The following is a 23,836-nucleotide window of genomic DNA, read 5'->3' on the forward strand; positions in this document are numbered from 1 at the left end:
TTCTGTCTGAGAACAAATTTTTATCAGTGCCTTACTTCACATACATGCACACCAAAATGTCTTCAGAAACTGATGTACAAGATGCTTCCTTAGAGAGCCATAAATATTCTATTTTGATGTAATGCTACTTTAACAAGAAGTTCAGACTTATGAAATCAAAATGACTATAATAACAAGTATTTTCAAATCAACCCTAATACCCAGACAGTGAGGATCTCATCTTTCCCAGCTTTCAACTTCCTCATGTACCTGCGATCCTTCTTGCAGCACCTATAAATAATTTTACTTTTCACCACTCCACATTTCTCACCCAATGATCAAATCGATTCAAAAGTTGAAATCAAGAACCCTTCTGTTTACATCAGAGTGTTGGATAATTTTCCTAAGAGAAAATTTACAATTCAGTCATTATAGACATGTCTCATTTTTATTCTCCCTAGACCTGGGTCTCAAGCCATTCTGTTAAAGGGAAAGAGGGGTAATTCTATTGTATTAAAATATATGGGGTGGCTGGTTAGCTCAGTTGGTTAGAGTGTGGTGCTGATAACATCAAGGTTGCTAGTTTGATCCCCGCATGGGCTACTGTGAGCTGCGCCCTCTTTATAAATAAATAAATAAATAAATAAATAAATAAATAAATAAATAAATAAATAAATAAATAAATAAATAATAAAATACGTGACCATATTAGAATATTAAAGGATAAACATCCATCTTGCAGATGGGATGGTGATTCCCTCTACCTGGAAAAGCTCTGCATAGCTGAATCATGGTGAACTGCTGAGGATGGCCCAGGGGTCATTCACTGTTGGGACCTGTGCCATCTCAGACTGTCCCTAAATCCAATCCCTCCCCCATCTCTCATTGTTCTTGGGGTCGTAAAGGCTACTGAGTGCTCAGTAGTCTCATACTACGTGCAGGTTTCTCAAACAAGAATTAGTGTAATTTACAGCCACAGGCTTAAAACCCAGCAAGACACTATAAGCAATGGGCAGGCACAAAAAACAAAACTGCTTGCTAATTTTCACTGTAAGACTTCATGATTTCTGCCAGATCTGCTATTCAAACAAATTCTTCCAGTACGTATCAATACTTAAAATTAAGAGATTTCTACTTCTCTGACCCCACTATTTTCATTCTCTTTTGCTACACTATATTTATTTCCTCTCTGTCTTCCTTCTCAGAAAATAGAGAATAGGTCCTTAACTCCTTATAAATCTAGTAGATCCCATTGTCTAAGACTTAAAGGCCTTCTTTATGCTACATTAATTCCAAATTGTCTCTATTCCTTCCAAGTTGTAGAAATTACACTGGGCCAATTTTCTCTTCCTTTAATTTTTAAGAGAGGCAAATAGAACCAGGTCTTTGGAGGCAACCCAGCAGGTTTCCTATTGTTTTACTGTTTGAGTTTAATCATTTTAAATACATTACCAAGAAATACACTTACAATAAAAAGAATACATATATTACATTTTTAGAAGAGAATTTGATGCATATTTCTTATTACTTAAAATGAGAAAGAGAACTAACATTCATTAAACTGCATCTATATGCCAGGTGTTCAGACATATCAGCTCACATAATTTCCTTAATTATTACCATGGTATTATTATTCCCACTTTCCATGTAGAGAAATAAAGGCTCAAAGAAGAGAAAAGACTCACTGAGTTATAAAATCTTTGACTTCAAACCTCTAGTACCTTCTATTATACCATGAGGAGTTGAAGTAGTATGTGACAGTATAACTGATTTTCTACGATTTTACTGTTTTCATTATTACATTTCACATTAAAATTTATACATAAACATTCATTTTACTAAAAATCAAATCATGTTGACATCATATCAAAATATCTGCTCTGTGCGGGCAATTAACCTAAATTTACTTTGATCTAGGAAGGCACAGCCCTTGTGTATTGTTATAAACAATACCAAAATAATCATTATGTTTCAGCCATTTCAGAAACTTATTTTCCGCACTGTAATGATTCTGATCAGTTGTGCTAACAAGATTTTTTCTCCTTATACTTTTCTTCCATCCAAGGAGCCCATTTTGTTTTATAGCATCGTTGGACTTTTGCCTAGAAAAATTTAAAAATCACTCAAAATAAACAATATTTATCTCAACTTTCTAAAGAAAAAGAAACTTCTCATATCTAACTCCAACCTCGTGACTCTTCTATGATATTTCCCCAGCCGTAGGTGTTAGCATCTGCTGTTTTAAAATCTTTGGTTTTGACTGGTGGGGCCTGGGGTGAGGAGTAGAGCCAAGATAGCTTTTTACATTAAAAATTATATAATTATGCCACATGTCCAACTCCACAGATTGCTGGAACTTTATGAAAGCATATACATCTTTACGTTCATTTTAATCATGTTCACATTTATGTTTTTGAGGTTGTTCCTGGGATTCTCACCCATACGACCATTAGAATAAAGCAACTGACATCCTTCTCACAATGTAGAGACACTGAGGTGACAACTGCTTTCTATGCCACTTTCTGAGCACTGCTGAAGCTGAGACAGCTCCTCAACTCTTCTGGAAATGTACTGCAACTCTCACACCATTTCCCACTTACTCTCCCCATTTCACAATTTAGATGGTTCTCAGAGACAATCAGAAAAAGTGCCAAAAAACAAAATAGCTCCAAATAGCTTTCCCCAACTCCCCACTCAGTTCTCCCGTCTCTTGACTCCCTCACATGTCACGTAGGCATAATGCAGCCCACAAAAGAGGTAGAGTAAATTGAAAAGAGAAAAGCAAGGCATGAGGCAGCACTTCAGGAAGGACCAAGAGTAAAGTTTGAAACACAGGGTTCAAGGAGAGAGCTGACCCAGGTTCGCGTATACAAAGGGTTACTTACTGCCCCCTTTGCAATGTCCATAGAATGTCTGTTTCCTTCCATTTGTCTCAAACGCAAAAGACTTCAAAGAGAACTGATTAAAGAAATGATTTACTGCAATAAATCACCACTTACAAGTCAATGAGCTCTCCTTCTGAAGTCAGTGGTATGCTTTTTCAGTAGGAGCTAGTACCCTCCATTCATTTCTTTGTTGTTGTTGTGTTGTTTTTTCCAAAATCATTCCAATGATTTTTTTTATGTCTAGTGCTCTGCTATTTTCTTTCTTTATGTTCATCATGCTTAATTTAAAATAAACATCTTCTTCAGAGATAATAGCTTGATCCTTAGTTAAAAAGATTTACCCACTTCAGTCCACTGAACTTTGTTTTATTCTTTCACTTAAAACCGTTAAGATGAACTTCCAATATAAAATTTTACATTGCTTGAACAGCCTTTGCTTAAATATGTTATGTATCGACTACAGTTGTTTGAAAAATCTTAAGAGGCTGCTAGTATAATAAGATAATTATATTTCTTCCAGGCAATATCTGGATTTAGTGATCCTATAAGGATATAAGCATTACAGTATTTGCACAGTGGCCAGGCTCTTGACTTTGATGGTTACATATAAGGAAAACACTGAAGAAAAACAAAAAAATCCACAGCCATTCTTTCCATTAAGTTTTATGGATTTTAATCCTTAAAGTCCTCTAGCTATTTCACTATTTTACTAAATTATATTAAAATATAAATTTCAATCAACATTACAATTCTAGTCAAAATCACCAAAAGAAAACTATAGGCTCCTAACCCTATTTTCTTGAAAATTTGAGTAGACACAACAGAAAATTAATGAATGTGACATATTCAATGGATATGGATTGGAATAATTTAAATAGTAAAGGACCAAAAAATGTGACCCTTGGTAAATTTAAATCCTATCATCAGTGCTTGATTTGAAACAGAAATTATTAGATTGGATTAACAGAGTTTGAAGGACTGAGTTTGAGATTGGGCCATCATTTTTCCCTAGGATCTTTGGACAATCATGTTTTTGGTACCTTAAATTTACCATAAATGAATGAAGATAATATTACCTATATGAAATCATAAACCCAACTATTTTGTAAATTATTCAGTGGAAACCTATGGTATAAAGTCAAAATTGGCTCTTAATAAAAAAATGATTCTTATAATTTAAATGCATATGTAAATAACTATTGAATTAAAAAATGTTGGATTGAGGTAGCTTTTTCAGTCACTTTAAAATACCTGGCAACTTTGAAAACAACAAAAAAGGAACATCCAAGAGCATATTATTGTTATTGCACAAGAATTGAGAGCATGTTCAAGCAAAACCTACCACTTCGCCAGTAGAAAGAGGGCAAATCTTGTCACTAATACTTTATTATTGTGTTAAAACATTTACCTCAGGTAGTGTCAGCTAGGCTAACTAATTATTGAAAATAGAAAGTAGTGCACATTATGTTTATTGCCATTAGGACAAGTTTAATAGTATGCTAATACTGCTTGCATTATTTGAATAACAAACAAGTTTTGGCCACTGTGATTTTAAAGGACTATTATTTCTTCGCTCCAAAAGTTTTATTCATCCATTCTATTCTTTACCCATGAATAGCTTGAGCACTACCAAAATGCTTTGCCTTTCAGTTTTCCAACGGCAATCTATTTCAGAATGTTACCCTGACATTCTGCTATATTTTTAAGGCAGAACATGTCGAGTATATTAGGAGTTGTATTATATATACAATTGCATGCATTTCAATTTTTATTTACATAACTTTCAAGTTTGCTTTTTCAGCCAAGTTGTAAGCATTTTCAAATTATGAAATTTAATAAGAATTGCTGGCAAATAGTAACTGGCATTTAAAACCTTCCTTCATTGTTGTCCACTATACTAAGTATTTTGCATATTATAAATTTACATATCACAAATCACTTACAGAGTTTATGTCATTATCTCCTCTCTCCATCCACCTCCTATGTTATAGATGGTCAAAATGGGGTCCAAAAATATTTAAATAACTTGATCGAATTTATTTAAGTGGCAGAACTTGGAGTCAAGATCCATGATGTATCTTACATCTAATGCTGCCCTGTTAGGATTATTAATCATTTTTGAAAAATAATTTTCATTGATTTGGCATAAACAATTAAAAATTATTTCCGTCAAAAGAAGCCTGATAATAATATACAAATGTGATGACAAAACTAAACTCTTCTTAACAGCAGTAAAATTAGTGAGTAATCATTTTTTCAGTGTGGACACAAAAGAATGCCAGAATATGTGGAAAGAACATGAAAATTGTATTTCAAAGGCCTGTTTCATCCCAAATCTACTAGGAATCTCATTATGGAGACCACAGTTCAGATTCTTGGTGTTCTAGCCTATAAAATGGAGATTATGGTATCCAGTTTTGCAACTCTACCGTGTAGTTTTTAGGGTCAAATCACAATGTGAAAGGGTCTCAAAGAACTCTATAAATAAGAAACTGAATAAATGCAGCAGTCCCCCCTTTATCTGCAGTTTTGCTTTCGGCAGCTTTAGTTACCCATGGTCAACTGCAGTCTGAACATTTGAAATGGAAAATTCCAGAAATAAACAAATTCATAAGTTTTAAATTGTGTACCATTCGTTCTGACACCGTGCCAACCCATTGTCCCACCTAAGATATGAATCATCCCTTTGTCCAGTATGTCCCCCTGTTAGTCACCATGGTGCAATGGTGCTTATCTTTAAGCAACCATATTTAATAATGGCCCCAAATCATAGAGTACCCATGCTGGCAATTCGGAGATGCCCAAGAGAAATTGTAAAGTGCTTCCTTTAAGGGAAAATGTGAAAGTTCTCTATTTAATAAAAAAAATTGCATTTGAAGTTCCTGAGATTTACAGTAAGAATGAATCTTCTATCCGTGAAATTGTGATGCAGGAAAAAGAAATGTGTGCAAGTTTTGCTGTTGCACCTCAAAATACAAAAGTTATGGCCATAGTGCATGATAAGTGCTTGTTAAGATGGAAAAGGCATTCATTTAGTGGGTGGGAGACATAAACAGAAAATGTGTTCTGGCTAAAAACAATGTCTTACACCAGAAAGCATTGATCTATATGAAGACTTCAGCAAGAGATCACCGGAAATGAGTGACACCAAGCTACTTACTGCAAGGTAGGGATGGTTACACAGATTCAGGAATAGATTTGGACTATTCCAAATCTAAAATTTACTGGAGACAGAGAGATCGATCACATTCACATAACCTTTATTACAATATATTGTTATAATTGTTCTATTATTAGTTATTGTTAATCTCTTACTGTGCCTAATTTATAATTAAAATTTATCATAGGTATGCAGGTACAGGAAAGATCATAGTATATGTAGGGTTCAGTACTACTTATGGTTTCAGGCATCCACTAAGGGTCTTAGAATATATCCTCCCACTGGATAAGGGCAACTACTGTACTGCAGGTGCTGGACAGAAGAAGGGGAAAACCATTCAGCAGTACTAATACAATTTTAAGAAAATCTCTTCAAGGAAGTGTACAACAAAAATTATTTAGGAAAAATCATAGACAGGAAAGAAAAATGACCCTATAGCTTTGCCTGTAGTCTACCTAGAATAAAAAAATAAGGAATGCTTGCACAGATTTTCTAAATGATCTGGAAAAGTTGATATATTTCTGAAGTTTTATCAGGATTTGATACGTAGTATTTAAAAAAAAAGAAGCGTACCCATTAGTTTTAAAAATGTGTTCGATGGAGTCATGTCCTCACCATGTGTGAACAATATTTGAAGAAGACTTCCTCTGCCTCTACTTATAATTTCAGTAATTCAATAAGCATTTGCTTAAGACTTGCCATGTACGCAACCCAACTGATGTTTCATGGAAGGCAAAGGAAAAAAGATAACAGGATCCCTTTTCAGGTAGCTTCTGCATATCGAAGAAACAAAGCTACTAGAAAACAAGGATCTTTATGATTATACAAGTCCGAAGGCAAAAATAAATGTGGATGAGAGACAAAGTAAAGGGCTCGTATGTGGTATTACTCAGGTAGACATTTGAAGGAAATCTACTGGGAGTCTTTTAAAAGAAGAAATGACTAAGTTTGACAAAGGAAAGAGAATGAAGGGAATTCTACATTTTTAGTGAAGATCTGAGAGAATATACACACAAAAAGCAAGATTCATGCAGAGCCTTGAGGTCGTATGTTCACAGTTGCAGTGTTTAGAAGTACAGGCACTACACAGAAGATGGATAGGAAGGTAAAAAGAAAAAGAAAAAAGAAAAAGCCACTATATCCAAGATTGACTGGCATAGGGAAGCCCCTTCAAAAGCAAGAACAGAAAATGAATCCAGGATCGGGGGAACTGCAGAAGAATAAAGATGAAAGTTCAAATCTAAAAACCAGGAAACAAAAAGAAATGGCACCGCAAATTGGGAATTGGACAGATGAAAGTGCCACAAAGAGAAATACAATGAGAAAAACAGAGAAAACAATTGGAGAGGAAAATTAATGTTGGGTCTACAGCCGTAGAAATCCATTGGATAATCAAGGAAAAATGTCCTGTGAATAGCTAGACAAGCAAGGGGCTTTGTTTTCACTGTTGTCTACCTGTCACTTTGTATAGTAATGAAATTAATGAGCCTGACTCTTCCCTTTTATGAGTGGAAGGACTCAAACATCCTGCTTTCTGCTCATGCATAACAACCATGCAGTTCTCCTGTCAGTAAAATCAAATCTCTCCAAGTTACAGGGAATTCTAAAACATGTCGCCTGCGCCTAGAATAATAAACAGAAAGTTGGGGGAAAAAACTATTTCAAGGAGCAGGTAATAAGGCTAAGTGATATTTTTTGTTTGTTTCTTGTAACTGTTGGCCTGGAGCTGTAAAACAGCATAGGGAAGCGGGGAATATATCTACCCCTTTAACTGATACTTTTTTTTTAATCATAATTGGATTCCATCATAGTAACATTAAACGGCTTACCAAAAAACATGTAGATACTCAAACACTGAATTATTTAAAAGCCACCAACAGGTGTTATGTTTAATTCTTAGACTAGATTATTTTTCCCGCTTGGGCATCTTTGATAGAAAGCAGATAAAAGAAATTGCTAACCAAGTTCACAGCATCACAATAAAGGCATATATTAACTAGATCAGAATCCAAGCGACAATGATTTTGAAGACTTCTAATACACAAGTTAAACCGGAGATATAACTCTTTTCTAGTTTTGAACTTAGAAATCAGAACTCCAGAGAGACATGCTGCAAATTTTATGGGATAAATGGATTTCCCTTCAACCACGAAACTGTGTTATCCACTGCATGACTGAAAACTGTTAGAACTTCCAAAGGCTTCAGAACTGATTAGCCCGTGAGGTGCCTGCACCTCTGCCAACTTACCTGGCATCCCTTTATGTTTACCAATGCAGTGTCCCTGGAGCCTGCAGACAGCGAGCACCTCGGCTGACTGTAGAGCCTTATCTAAATCCTCTGGAAGTTGTGCTAGGGCTTATCTCTGCCAGGAGACCCAACATCACTGTCCCTGTCACTTTTCAGACATTCCAATATTGTGAAGACATGGATGACTCTGCCTTATCGCTGAAAGCAGACTATTATAAACATTTTATAAAATTAATTATTTGGCTAATACCTATGCATATCAAATGGCCTTCAGTCAACTAATTTTTGTTATCAAGACTGATCATTGCATTCAGCAATAGCAATAACCTTAGTTATTCAGCAGGGGATGTGAATTTGTTCAGTAGCACTGCATATAATGAAATCAGATCAAGAGATAGAGGTTCTGGTAAAAATCTGTCAATATAAAGATTGTGATTTTGTGCATATCAAAGCAATATAATGTATTTTACAGAATTTGTTATGTATTCATACTTTTTAAAGAGGTAATGGGCAAAGAGAGGCAGGTTTCCCATTTTATTAAACTTTAAGGTGTTAAAAAAGAATTCTAAACCAGTGTTCATTTGCCGAGTAGAATGAGATTGTCTCTGACTACACAGTAGAATCAGAATCATGCAAAGACCCCATTTAATTTGGCATCTCACGTGCTGTCAGGTATTGTTCACAATTTATTTCATGTGTATTAAGAAATCTGCCCAACTGGACAGTAAGTTGTTTATTTCAAATTTGTTCACTATCCCTCCAATGTACTGATTATTAATGTGTTAAAGAGACGTTCGAATGAGTGATGAATGAAAGAATGAGACTCCCTCCCACATACATCGTCCATCTGCCTTAAAAAGCCACAGGTAGCTGACTCAGGTCAATAGCTTGTATCATTTTAACAGGCTATTTATACAGAAATATCTTCCAGTTGGCTTTTTCTCAGGGGCACATATTGAAAAGCTAAACAAAACTATGTAAGAGGAAAATATTAAATTGGTTCTTAAGGAGGCAATCTTGAAGGTTATTTAGAGATTACATGTGTTCAATACAAGGAAATATCTTTTTATTTAATATGATAAAAAAATCTAAAGTAGAGTTTCTTAAGTTTGTGTCTTATTGAGAGCTTTGTTTGACAAGGTAGTCACTGGGTGATACGTTTAATTTAAAGCAGTCTAAAAAAAACAAAGGAAAGAAGGGGAAGAGAAAGGAAGAAAGAGGAGGGGAGGGGAAGGGAGGGGACGGGAGAGAAGGGAAAAGAAGGAAATAGCCAGACTGGACGGTGGGAGGGGGAATCAGGAAGAGAGAGGGAGGAAGGCACAGAACTGAATACCCAAAATGCTATTTTCACTTTGTGAACAAGCAAGGCTTCAGAGCTCCATGAAGCCTTCCTTGAACTCGAGGATCCTTCATTTTGCCCTTCACCGACCTGCTACCTACACAGCCTACCTACTCCACTGAATTTTGTGCTTAACTCTGTATTGCTTCCTATCTCTTTCTAGTTCCCCCCACCCCGGATTAGTCTTCATAAGCTCCTAGAGAAAGGGACCCATTTTCTCTGTATTGTTTCCCCACCACCTCCAGCACAGTAGAAGTACACAGCAGATACCCAAGAAGAAATAAACAAAAGGTTAAACGACCAAATGAAGGAGGAAGTTTTCCCCAATTCACTAATCTTGGTGAATTTTACCCTGATGTTCTGAGAAAGGAGGTTTTCATTTGGAGTCCTGGTGTCCTCAACCTATGGAATTGTGATCTCCACAAGGGTATCTCACACACTCCCAACTGTGTAAAAATTTAATCTCTCTCTCTCTCTCTCTCTCTCTCTCTCTCTCTCTCTCTCTCTCTGTCTGTCTCTCTCTCTCTCTCTCTCTCTCTGTCTCTCTCTCTCATGTATTTCCCATCAAGAGTCCATAGCTTGTCATATTTTAAAAGGGGTGTGTAATTCAAAAGAAGCTTAGAACTACCACTCTAAAGAGTTTGGAATAGGTAAGTTTGTTTGATACTCAGGAGCCAAGAATGCAGAGTCTTTGAAGCCATTTCAGTCTCTACTGAGAAATTCTTCATCCTAACCTGACTGGTTGGTTTAATTGTAAACCACATTCTGTATGACTGTGCACATTATTTCAAATCTTGCCTTTAATGTTTTGTCTCCAGAGGTGGTTAATGAGTATATTAATCCACATATTTCCAGAGGTTGTTTTTTTTTTTTCTATTTGCATTATATAATTTAGTAAAAGCTTTAAAATGCAAGGCTTATTTTTAAACCTGTTATTGAAAAATGATTACTCTTGTGTGTTTTTAAAAATTATAAACAGTCTCAGAGCAAAACTTTGAAATACATTATTACTTTTCCTACTGGTGAACAGCAAAATTATTTTCATGTTGTATCTTTATCTTGTATCCATGTATGATCTAGAAAGATAATGTATTGTTTTGTGTAAAACTAGAAGTTGGCAAAAAGCTTCATTAAATGTAAGAATAAAGAAATATGTAGATTATTTACACAATGAATTACAGACATTAATGCAGTGGTGAGGCACTCATATAACAAAATAGAGATATGTCAAAGGCAGAAAATGCTTGATGTTATTGCTAAATTTTTGTAGTGGCCATAGCAACGGTTTATTACCTGTGTCAACTTGAGGCTCTTGGCTGAAATATCTAGGACTGATACAAATGAACAAGCTTATATTTCTCAGAGAGAAAAATACAGCTCATCTTGTGAAAGAGACATGTATTTAAGATTATTTCATCATATGGTGAGTGGGAATGGAACTGATAAATAATGCAGAGCTACCCATGAAAGAGAAATCAAGGCAGGAAACACAAAAACCGGTAAGTTTTGCCCTAGATTAAACCTTAAACCCACCAAGAGGTTACCAGCCTAGGAGACTGCAGTAGCTGACTGTGAATGGGAATGAGACAGGAGACGATCAGAGCTAAGGAAATGGGACTGAAAGCAGACCTAGGAAAACACACTTGAGATGGTGGTGTACCTCAGAGACCATGCACACTGCTTCTACTTGACCTTAAGAACATAACGATGTGAGTTTCTTTCAAGCCACCTAACATTTACTGAGCACTGTTAAGTTTGATAGTACTGAGTTAGGCATTTTAGAAAATAAAAAAAAATAATAACCTACTTAGAAGTCAGAGCTCAGAATTAGAAGAATTAGAGGAGCGTACCCCTTGGCCCTAAGACATGTGGCGTAAATCTTAAAAAGCTCCTCTCCCCAATTGCTCATTCTGTAGGTATGGGTACAATGTGTGTCTGATAAGCAGACTTTGGATTTGGGAACATAACTTGACGCACAGGGCTGCTATTTAGTAATATTAAAATGTTCCCTTCTGTAAATGCATATTCACAAAGACCCTTGTTCTCTGTGAAGTTTTGTCTTTGATTTCTCAAAAATATTTCTATTAAAGAGACAAATGATGTGCTTGATAACGAGCAAACATGAAGATGAGCAAGGGGCTAAGAAACTTGAATAACAACTCCTTTAAGACTTGGGAATGGGAAAGGAAAGAGGGAGCAAAAAGTCAGAGGTGTAGAAAATGCTGGTAAGAACAAAAGAAATAAAAGCATAAGAAAATTTTGAGAAGGAATATATGATCAAGATTTTCTCATACCACAGACAATATTGTTTGCAATTGTCCAAAAGAAAACCATTGATTATCTTTGAGGGAGTCTAGGGTACAATGTTAGTATCATAACAATGGTTGCAGAAGGGATAAAAAGGATGGGTAAGAAGGAAAGATCACAGAAAATACAGAAATAGCCCACAATAACATTCCAATTGCAGAATTATCTATATGCAGTGTATATTATATATCTTTGAGGTCTGCTTTGTCTCTTTTGAGCTTCTTCTTGCTACTGTAATGGACTACTACAAATTTACTGGCATAAAACTACATAAGTTTCTAGTTCTAGAGGTCAGAATTTTAAATGGGTTTTACTGAGCTAAATTCAAAGTGTTAGCAGGGCTGATTCCTTCTTTTTTCGTTTTCCCAAATTTGAGATATCATTAACAAATAACATTGTGTAAACTTAAGGTATATGATTTAATATATACGAATATATTGTGAAATGATTGCCACATAAGGTTAATGAACACATCCATCACCTCACAGTTACCTGTGTGTGTGATGAGAACATTTGAGATTTTAACAGATCTACTCTGTTAGCAAATTTCAAGTATATAATACAGTATTGTTAACTATAGTCACCGTGCTGGACATTGGATCCCCAGAATTTATAATTCAAAGTTTGTACCCTTTGACTCACATCTCCCCATTTCTCCCAGCCTCTGATAACCACCATTCCACTTTTTGTTTCTTGGGTCCATCCAGATAACCCAGGATAATTTCCTTATCTCAAGATCCTTAATCACACTGGCCAAGTCCTTGCCATGTAAGGTAGCATATTGTTTTTAAGGAATGAAATACGGATATTTTGGAGGTGTCATTATGTCACCTACCACATATTATAAATTATAACATCAGAAGCAGTTTCAAATTGACTTGGACGTAATTCTTACGCATCAGGTTACCTTTCAGTTAAACAATATGTAAGATTAATTCATTAACTAGGAAATGAAAATAACATGTTTCACAGAGAGATTTTACACTAGTGTATTATTTTCTGCTGAAAGGTCTTTAAGTTAAATGTTAAAATTCTTGTTATCAAATTTCACTTACTAATAGTGGGGTGGCAATGACAATAAGCTGATAGCTTTCTGCCAATGGCAATATTTTAATGAGCCTGTTTTTTATTGAAATTGTACTTTCTGTTATAGAAATCACTGTCGGCAGCATCTTGTGCTGTTATTTATTTGCTTTAGTGTTTTTTTTTTAATATAAAGTGTTCTATTAAAGAGGTTACAAAACTAGATAAGGATTTTTTCCTTTATATATGTTTAAAATATGTATATTTTTAAACCTAATACTGTAAAGATATATTTGAATTTCTCAAACTATTGAATCTATAGTTTTTGCTCTGTACAGTTTTTCCTGCACAAAATTAAAAGGATAATGAAAACTGTTGTGAAGGTTAAATTAGATAATGTATATAAAACTGTAGCACAATTGCTGACCCATAATAAGGTCTTCAATAAACTTTTAGCCTAATCCAAAAAATATTACATGAGATATGCTCATAATATTGAAACATATTTCTATAAATATTATAAATGGATACTGCAGATGGTATTTCTTACTAAACATACCAAACTTTAAGTATTTGGTTGTTCTACACAATCGAATAAGAGTTTTAACATAAGAATTCAATTCAAATAACTCCATTTAATTGAAAATGGAGATTTATGTTATAATTAACTCTTCAGTCAGATTTCATGGGGGTACATGCAATGATAATATTAAAATTATTTTTAATTCTATCTAAAGGTGACAGTAAATTATGAGGAAATTTTTAATTTTGTGTATTCAATATAGCATATTCAAAGTTAAAGATTAAAGTATTCAGAAGATCAACTGAATGGAAATCTAGAAGATGGCAACATTTTAAGAAATACAAGTCACAGAATGAGCTTTTCAGTGGTTATAATTTATCTTCAAGTGGCACTATTCCAGATTTCTTGCTGTAATCCCATGTTCCTATCCCTTAATTCCTTTAGGTGAAAGTGTCTGTGTTTTCACTATTTTCTTTTTGTGAAGTTGTCAGATGATCTTTGTCTTGTTTTGTGTAATTTAAGAGACTTTTATGTAGCTCTCTGACAGACTATCACATAAGTCCAAATGGGAGAATAATTTATGAAGTTCAGAATGAACAGTCATTAGTAAATCTGTCTTGCCTGCAATGAATACGTAGGCTCTCTCATTCATGCCTGTAGGGTTTGAACTAGATCAAAAGAGGTAAGAAGCTTTGAAATGAGGTATTATGAATGATATCATGGGTTTCATAAGATTGCTTCAATTTACTTTTTTTTTAATATGATTGTTTAGTGAGATTAGAGACCTATGAAAAAACATGTCTTAGGGTGTAGGCTTATCTATAACTTTCATACAAATATTTCTTTGATTAAAAACACAATTTCAGAAGTTGTAATATTGTATGTCCTTAGGTTAACATCTAGTAGTCAATCATAAACTGGAATAATAGGCATAGTAAACATTCTACACTATGAAGCTAAATACAGAGATAGCAAAAAGAGTAGGTTTTCTCAGTTTTGAAGAGAAGTTAATTTTTCTGTTATTACTTTATCAAAGTACTCCTGCCTTGAGTTCAGCAGTCATTGGTACTAATGACTAAAAGAAAAGAGAAATTTTCTTACAATTTCAGTGTCCAATATCTTTTTTGATTACAACAGGCAAATCTAATTACTTCTGATTACTCTCAATAGTTGAATTCCTTTCCAAGCAAAGGAAATCTTAAATGTTTCCACAAGAACTTAATTTTTATAAGCACAAATATAGGGGTTACCAAATAAGAAAATAGATTAACTTTTAATAGATAAACACCTATAATAAAAAATGCTTCTTTGAATATACTTATTTATATATGCTTTACTATTTTAAACAGTTTGTAAATCTGAAATCTCTCCTCTTATCTAAAAATCATCTCTTACTCCTCTCAATCCCAGTAGCATATCCACTGAACTCATCTCAGTGAATTCATCTTTCTTTTTCTATATTCATAGGTGTGCATGTTTTATGTCTCCACATATACGCTGAGCTCTCCTACCCAGAACACTTAGCTCCATGCCTGAAATATAAAGAAATAGCTAACATTGAGTTCTTGCTATGTGCTGGGTGTCCATTCTAAACTTTTTAGTGTATTAACTCCTTTCATCTTCAAAAGACATGAAATGGGTACCACTATTATCTTCCCTTTATAGAGAAGGAAACAAACTCAGAACAGTTAAGCCATCTGGCCTGAGTTACACAACCTGTAAGTAGCTAGTAAACCTGTATTCAACCCTGGTTTTAGAACCACTGAACACGTAACCATTGTCCTGCCTCTGGGGACCCTAAGTGGGTAAGTTTCCCCATGCTTGACTTTCAGAGCACCAAATACTTCTTCCTAACCTTCACTACCATTATGATATTACATTTGTTTTTCTGTTTGATTAATGTCTGCCCCTTCCATTGTACTCTGACATAATAGAACCCCTAGTCTTTAATAGATAAGTAATAGCAGCTAATATTTATTGACGTTTTACGAAGTTCCAGGCATTGCATCTTATTTTAATCTTCAAAAAGACTATGAACTACCAATTTACCTCTACTTTAGAGAAACTGAGGTAGAAAGAGGTTAGACAAAGTCACACAGCTAGTAAATCACAGAGCCAGGATGTAAATTCAAAAGCCAAACTCCAAATCTATGCTAGGAATGAATATGTTAATGAAAGTCTAGAGATGTCTTAATGAAAATCTAGCTTGGAGGGGCAGGGAAAGCAATAGGGAGGAAATGACATTTGACATATCTGAAATGGAGAAGTCAAAAAGATAGACACAACACTCTAGGCAGAGGAAACAACATGCATAAAATAATGCAGACTAGTGTCCCTAGAGCATAATAGCTGCTCGATAAATAGGAATGAATGAGTTACTATCTTTCTGGCCCATGACTGAAAAGGTTTTGCATATAGAAGTGTTTTATTGCTAATATTCTCTGCACATTTTTTTCTTTCAGTGCCACCGTGGGCCTTAATTGCCATAGCCATAGTCGTGGTCCTTTTAGTCCTGACCTGCTGCTTTTGTATCTGTAAGAAATGTTTGTTCAAAAAGAAAAACAAGAAGAAGGGAAAGGAAAAGGGAGGAAAGAATGCCATTAACATGAAAGATGTGAAAGACTTAGGGAAGACCATGAAAGATCAGGTAATGTATTCATTCCATATTTCTTCTTAGATTATTTTACTGGAAATTAATAAATAATTTATTTTATTCCGGATAAATATAGAAATAAACTTCCAGGCATGTGTCATTGTTGTAGAGATGCTTAGGAATCCTTTCAGTCACTACTCAATATCCCAAAGTACAATGGAAACTTGGTAGGGTTTTCCAGTCTCCTAGGCATGTTAACCAGAAAAGGGCATCCATGACCACCAGGGTCATCTTGATAGGCCGAGCATATAACAACGATGCCTGAACATTCTGATTACATCTGTTTAGCCAGTCTTAATTGGATTTAGAGTTTGAGAAACAGATGAAAGATTATCCAAGTGTTCTTCTTGCACAGGGCACATTTCTGGCATTGTCACTGTTCTTAACTACTGTTCAATAACGGAGTCTAGAAGCCATTTGTCACACTTGATGACTAGCATTCCTATATATTCATTCAGCTCTATAATCAGTGCTCAGGAACAATGAGTTATACAGGGGAAGGGAGAAAAGTATGAACCGGTCCTAAAGAACAGGGCAGAACTGGAAGGCAAAATTCTTATTTGCTCACTTTGGGATAATTAAAACCATAATGAAGATTACAAAAGATATCTGTGTTATCTTCCCAAGCCTGAGGAAGCTATTTGGATGTCCTTTATATTGTTGTCTATTTTTACTAAATTAACTGGATGGTTTGGTTCAGAATTGTTTACTATGAATAATTACAATGATTAAATGCCACTTCATTTTTTTGGAATCACATTCATATTGAATATTTCTAAAGAACATTTCATTCATATTTTAAAATGTAGAGAGATTATTTTTAGAGAAATTACATTTTCAGTTATGAGTGTTTTCCTTCAAATAATTCAAAAGTTCTATGTATTCCCAAATAGCAACATACATAGGCAATTTTATCAATTCCTCTTAGAGTATTCATTACTACTAAGTGAACTCTTCAACAGGTGAATTTCCTTAAGAACAATTTACTCAAGGCAGGCATTTTAGTACATTTGCATAGTTTCCTAGTTAATCATACTCTCAGGACTCGAACCCCTCTCTCCAGCTTGAGTTTTAAGCACTTTTTCTCAAAGACAGTAATGTCCATTGACGACATTTTCTCAAAGGCTTGTTTTTCACTTGCTTCACTTTTGTTTGGTTTCAGAGCTCTAGAGCGGATGTAATGCCAGTGGTCATGCTGAGAGAGCTTTGTCCTAAGCTCAGCGTAAGAAGGGTTACAATGTTCTGAAAATTTCTAATCACCGCCACAGAAACCCATGCACAAATGTTCAACCACACATCTAATAAGAATTTTTCTCTTTGGTTAATTTGTTACGTGAAATTAAATTTTTAAATCATGTCTTGTTTTATTTCAACATTTCCATAGCAAACAGGACTTGATATAGATTTCTTTAAACTTATTGAAATAAGAATAGAAATCATCTCCTAGATGGACATCACTGAATAATTTTCATGTGAATTTCAGCTATAGAGATGAAACAGTAGTTTGAAAACACAATACTTTCGTATTCATAACCACAATAAAATTGAAATGTGGTTTTCCATTATGCTAGAATTAAAAGTTAAAAGCACCAAAAATATTAAATGATACCTAGAGTATTTCTTCCTAGGATAAGAAATTTGTATTTTTCTTTGTGAAATTTGTTCTGTATGGTATAAGGCTGTAATTTATAAACTAGTAGTAGTGTTTATTACCCTATTATGACCTGGATAAATGACCAAGATCTCAAAGATAATGACCAAAATCTCTAATAAAAACAGAGAATTGCAGTAAATTTTCCATTGATCACCTATTCCTTTGAATGAGAAGGGAAGAGAAAAATGAGTCAAATAAGGAAATACTATGTAGTTAGTCATGTTTATTGTAATCTGTCACAAGATAGCATTTAGGATTTCAACCATTCAAAAAAGTGTTTTTAATCATTTTAAGTAGATAAGTTTGTCTATGCAGGATTTTATAGGTATTATTTTGATTTCTGAATAATTAAATGTTCAGAATGAAATATAATTTGGACAAGTGAAAGTAGGCCCGATTAGTAAACAGTTGTATAATGGTAGCTTATGATACTTTTTAAGGCAGACAAAAGTAGCTAATAATGGGTTCTATCATTTTAAGAAGAGGAAGGACAAAGGAGCAAAACGGAATGTGTAGATTTTAAGATACTACATCACATTTGATCTTCCAAATTCAAAACTACATTAACACAAAGTAAAATTATTCTTAAATATTTATATTTTCAGAATATTTTAAACAGAACATTGATATGAACATGGGGAAGATACTATAGATAATCTATGCCTCTCATTTAAAAACGGATATGAGAGACATTTTAGATATGATATCTTAAGACACAGAGGCTCTAAGGAAATCAATCAATTTTTACTATTTCAATCTATATAAAAACTCACAGAAATTCAAATTTCAATGATCGTGGCAACATGTCTCTATGGTAAGATTTTATAACCAAAGAAGGATTTTTAAATATTCTGTAATGACAACAAAAAAAGTAACTATAGATAGTGTATTTGTACAGCAAAGGATATATACCTATATTTAAGCTTTTTTTTTTTTTTTTTAATGCCTTAAAGCTTGAGGACACTAAAAATACAGAGGGAAAATATCAACCTGGCAAGTCATAGGTCTGGAAAGGTCATTTCTCCATGGTTTTCACTAATGTGTCTAGATATTTTAATTTTTATTTCTTCCCTCTATGTCCTCCTTATCTGTGTTGTGTCTCATGACTGTTCTGGACTGTCCCTTGCGGTAGGTTTCCTCTGCTACTTAGATCCACTTAAGTCAAAGCTCGGATTTAGTGGCCTGGCAGCTGCGGCTCCACAGCTGAGGGTATACCATTCTGACACACATCAAGAGGCTGAACTAAATTGATTGGTTTTTCAAGATGAAGCGTTCTTGTTTTAAATATGACTAACTGATTAAGTAGAGCATTATTAGAAAGCTCGAGTTTTTAACTGATGGTCACAGGGAGAAAATTCAGTCCTTTGTTATCTTTTTAGTGTGCCTTATCCAATCCAAATTTGGACAATTGAACTGAGAATGAACAAGTGCTCCTTTTAATGGTTGTAAACTAAGCAAGCACCTTTTGAATGTTTAAGGAAGCCAGGAACGTCTGCACTAAATCTTTGAATTTAAAACAAGATCTGATGTCCCCAACACAGCTTTTTCTACAGCAATATACCAAACTCTCAGAATGGGCAGGTTTATAAGCTTTTACCTCTCATTTTGTTCCAGAGGAGAAGGAGAGAGAGAGAAGAGGGAGATGCTTTTCTTGAGATGTTATAATGGCTACTGATTTAATAGGCCTGAATTTAACGGAATAGTACAAAAAATATCTTGCTTAAACTCAGCCTTTGGAACAAGAATAGACTTAATCACTTCAATGAGGAACAGTAGCACTGAGAAATTATCAAAAATTTAGCCCTATTTCATGCAGAATAATTGCAGAGATGGTCCTGCACTTTTTATTAGGGCAAAACCCACTTAGGGAGAAGGAGATTTAATATCTCAGCTACTTCAAATTGCACTGGGCTGAAACATAATATGTAAATTGTCAGTTGTACAAGAGACCTTTGAAAAAGTGTTTAATCCATGAAATATATTATTATGGTAGAGTAACCTGCAGATTTTTGAAACAGAAATATGCATTAGTTTGCTATTATTTTAAAAAATATTAAAATCTTACATGGAGGCAAATTACCTATGCTATACTTTTGTAAGCAGATCTTCTATGTCAGTGTTAAAGGCTTACACACAGATTTTGAAAGACCAATGTGATTTCATGCTCAAGTCCTCTCGTTAAACTCAGTAGTCTTTTCTTGTCACTTTACTACCATGTTCCTTTTAGTGACACCCACACCATCCCCCAAATTAAAAGACTACTATAAATTTTTAAATAATTATGTTGTTTCCTGTCTTTGGCTCTCAGTAGATCAACATTTTACTATTCAAGGAAACATCCAAGTACAAATGAAAATTTCCAAATTAAATGGTGCATGGCTAACCAGATTTGTAAAGGTTTCTACACTGATATAACAATGGTAATTTTCAATTTTCTAAACTCATTGGTAGACTCCTGAAATTTTTCAAGATGCACAAAAGAGAGATATCTCTGCCTACAGCTCAACTATATGATCTTGCCACCCAAATACATTCTATTAATATGATGCCACCAAGTTTCATTTTGGGGGGATCAAATTGGAAAAGGCTAGGTTAGAGCCAAACAGGAAAATCCTGTCAATTCAGGGACTGGGGGTGCCATTTTGAAGCACCGTTAAGGGTCTCTGTGTAAATGGAAAAGCAAACAGAAACTTTCTCTCAGCATGGGGAAGGCGGGTGGAGGGAGACCATGTGGTCTGGGAGGTGGGGAGAGATGGGGAGGTTGGTAATGGAGCTGTAGGCTGATGATTCTGATGCCTTTTTGTAGAATGGTTATATATTTCTTGCATTCAAGTTCTATAAGAATGCCCAGATTTATTTGATTGCTGACAAGAGTTAAGATTTCCTTACTTTGTCAGAGAGGTAATGCAGTCTACCAGTCATATGTCTTAACTTGATTTCTGTGTGGTTGCACACTAACACACACACATACCCACCAAAGACAATGAAAATGCTATAACCGAAAACTAGGAGAGGGTATTTGCTATGTATATAACAACGGAAAGTTTGAGACCATTATACACAGAGTCTCTACAAATTAGTAAGAGGCAAACAACACAATAGAAAAATGAGTCATGGCTATAGACTGGCAGTCCCCAAAAGAAAAAAAGAAAAATGATGAATATATTTAAAATTTTTTCAACCTTACTAGTAGTTACGAAAATGTAACACTATCATTTTTAATTTTGAATAATAACTACGCATTGATTTCTAATTTTTTCTAAATCTTTAAAGCAATAAGAATGCACATTCCTAGAAACAAAGCTTCTAACATTTATAATCTTTCTAACCTTTGATTTTATTAGCAAAATTCTTGCACTTAATGGGAAAATGTATATTGTTTTAAAAGAGGAGCATTTGAATATATTTTATGAAATAATGAGCTTTCTAGTATTCCAGTTTATGTTACACTTAAGTTTTAGGTTATAAAAAATATTCAACTAGTACTAACTGAGCTTTGAGAGTTCAACACCATGATTTTTGTTCATTAATGCAAAATAAACTTTTACTCCAATTTTAGTTTGACAAAATTGCAAACATATCTCCTTTTACCTTTTGATATCAAATGGACCTGTAAATCAGTTTAATTCAGCCTAGCTTTCTGTGGAGCTGTTATGAAAATAAAGTGGTAAACTTAAACTGGAAGTGGGGTAGATTTTTCTCTAAACACGCATTTGCTGATGGCATGTGTTTTCCCCTTTTTCCATAACCATTATAAATGTTTATGTGAAATATAGGAAATTAAAATTTTCTGAGACTCACTCAACTATTTCTTCTTTCATAGGAAACAAGGCCACAGAAGGCCGTGCATTTCATATAAATTACTGCATGTAGCAATGGTGTTTTACATGATGGTTAGCTTAGATCGCTTTAACCTACACAACTGTGAAACCTGGCCTGGTTAATAGCATGTCTATCACACCTCTGAAAGAAGCAGTTTTAGCAGAGCCAAATATAATACCTAGTGACATTTTCTTTGCAACAACTTTACATTTTTTGCTTGCAATATTCTTAGGGGCTTCTTCCATTGCTTCCATGTTGCTTGCTGAGTGCGGTGGGGCGGGGGGGAGGGAGGGGCAGGGGAGAAGGGGAGAAAATTCCGTGCACAAATGGAATTTAAAAAATATGTAAGCAGCCAATGTGAATGTGTGTCAGACAAACTGAGATTCCCAGCATCTTAGTGCTTGCTTCTAACAGCTTGGAAGTATAACCACACACCCAGTTTCATTTGAATTTTTATGAAAATTCACTTGAATTCACATATGGTCTATTTCCCTACTCATAGGCCCTTAAGGATGACGATGCTGAAACCGGATTGACTGATGGGGAAGAAAAAGAAGAACCCAAAGAAGAGGAGAAATTAGGAAAACTTCAGTATTCACTGGATTATGATTTCCAGAATAACCAGGTCTGAAGGGGAAAATGTTTTCTAATTCCATTACGTTTTCTGAAATTACCAAGTAGAAATTGAAGCAAGATACTTCTTAAAGCATTTTGTTTGCTGCAAGAGGAAAATGCAATTATCAAAGCTATTGATGAAATAATTTCTAAGTACAGGCAGTCCCCTACTTGCTAATTTAACTTCTGGTAATTAGAATTCACAGTATTCAACCAATTACATCTACTTACGGCACTTACAATAGGCAAGCAGAATACAAATTAACTTGAAGCAGTCCGTCTGATTCAGAGATCTCCCAGTCACAGTCTTGCCCCCACAGGTCCCTCCCTCATCCTGTGCTAAAACAATCTTCCTTGCACTTCATGGATTGAGATCCAACCAAGGTGAGAGGCCTTTGAGTTAGGCCACCATTCAAGCCAAATTTTTGAAACATAATATAACAGTTTTGTAAGGAATCAAAGATGGAAAATTGTAGTCCATGAATTTCAAAGGGAGGAATGCTGTATATAATATCATGACAGTAGATAAAACTTCTCATGCTAATGAGATAGCAGTTCTAGAAGAGTAGAAAGACCAAAAACGTGATTTCTAGTGCCTATGACTGCTCCCCAAAAAGTGACAGAGAACTAAAGGAGGTAACAAAAGAGGCATTCCTGCTTCAATTTCTCAAAAAGCTGTGAAGTGCCACCTAGATTAATGATATTAGCTACCTTTTATTGACTCACTATTATAGAAGTAGCACAAAGGTAAATGTTAGAAATTGCTCTGCATAAAAAGACCTTCTAGGTTCCATGACATTGATGAATATGCCCCTTTACCTACTGAATTGTTAAAGAAATTAAAAAGTTAGATGAGAATTGGTGAAATTGACTGAGTTAGAGACCAGACTCATAAGAATCCTTTGGACATAGCCCTTCTCCAAAGAGGAGAGTTTTAAATCTCTCCAGTTTGTTTTGTTTCACTCATCATTTTCCGTGAGAAAGAACTGATAAACATGAAGTCAATACAATTATTATTAATACAACTTGTGTTAATTATTTCGAGTTTGATGAGGAATGAACCACAAATAAATTAAACACCAATGCTCAGCTTTGACAGCATTGTCCAAAGTCAATAAAGCTGTGAGAGTCCTAGGCTGTTGCAGAAATTCTGGGCTTTATTTAGGAACTGACAGTTCAAATAATGTCTTCACTTTCTGAAGTTTCCAGAGGTTTCCTCACAACGAATGTGGTGATATGCTCTGTCATATTAAAAATAATTTTATTTGATCAGCTTCATTATAGCCCAGGCTAGTTATTTCATAATACATTTTAGAAAGCTGCATATTGGTTACAGATACAGGTTTATAGGTATGGACTTATTCAGATTTATGGGTATACCATTCATAGTTAAATAGGGCATTTGATATCACTTCTACCAAAATTTGATCATCTTGACTGGGTTGACAGCAAAATTTCCTATTATTCATATATTCTAGGGAAAGGTCAAATTATGTTATCTTAACATACAACATGTTTTCCAGAAATTTAACCTGCTTTTATATAGGCATCCAACACTTTTCTACTAATTTATTCTATTTAAAAAGGCATTTCATTTTGAGGATCTAAAAGATTCTACATAATGAAAC

The 23,836-nt window shown here is 34.6% G+C and overlaps 1 protein-coding gene across 2 annotated transcripts in view; it reads left to right on the forward strand.

Moving 5' to 3' along the window:
• SYT1 (synaptotagmin 1) overlaps positions 1 to 23,836 on the forward strand; it is a 507,590-nt gene that overhangs the window by 351,476 nt on the left and 132,278 nt on the right. The window contains exons 5-6 of one of the 2 annotated variants that reach the window (XM_081059199.1): positions 15,927 to 16,111; positions 22,105 to 22,218. In XM_081059199.1, coding sequence (XP_080915325.1) covers positions 15,927 to 16,111; positions 22,105 to 22,218 — 299 coding nt within the window. Of the gene's footprint in view, positions 1 to 15,926; positions 16,112 to 22,095; positions 22,219 to 23,836 lie in introns of both variants that reach the window. The other variant, XM_081059198.1, reaches the window with a different exon arrangement.

This window comes from Rhinolophus hipposideros (assembly GCF_964194185.1).
Source record: "Rhinolophus hipposideros genome assembly, chromosome: 9".
Taxonomy (NCBI): domain Eukaryota; kingdom Metazoa; phylum Chordata; class Mammalia; order Chiroptera; family Rhinolophidae; genus Rhinolophus; species Rhinolophus hipposideros.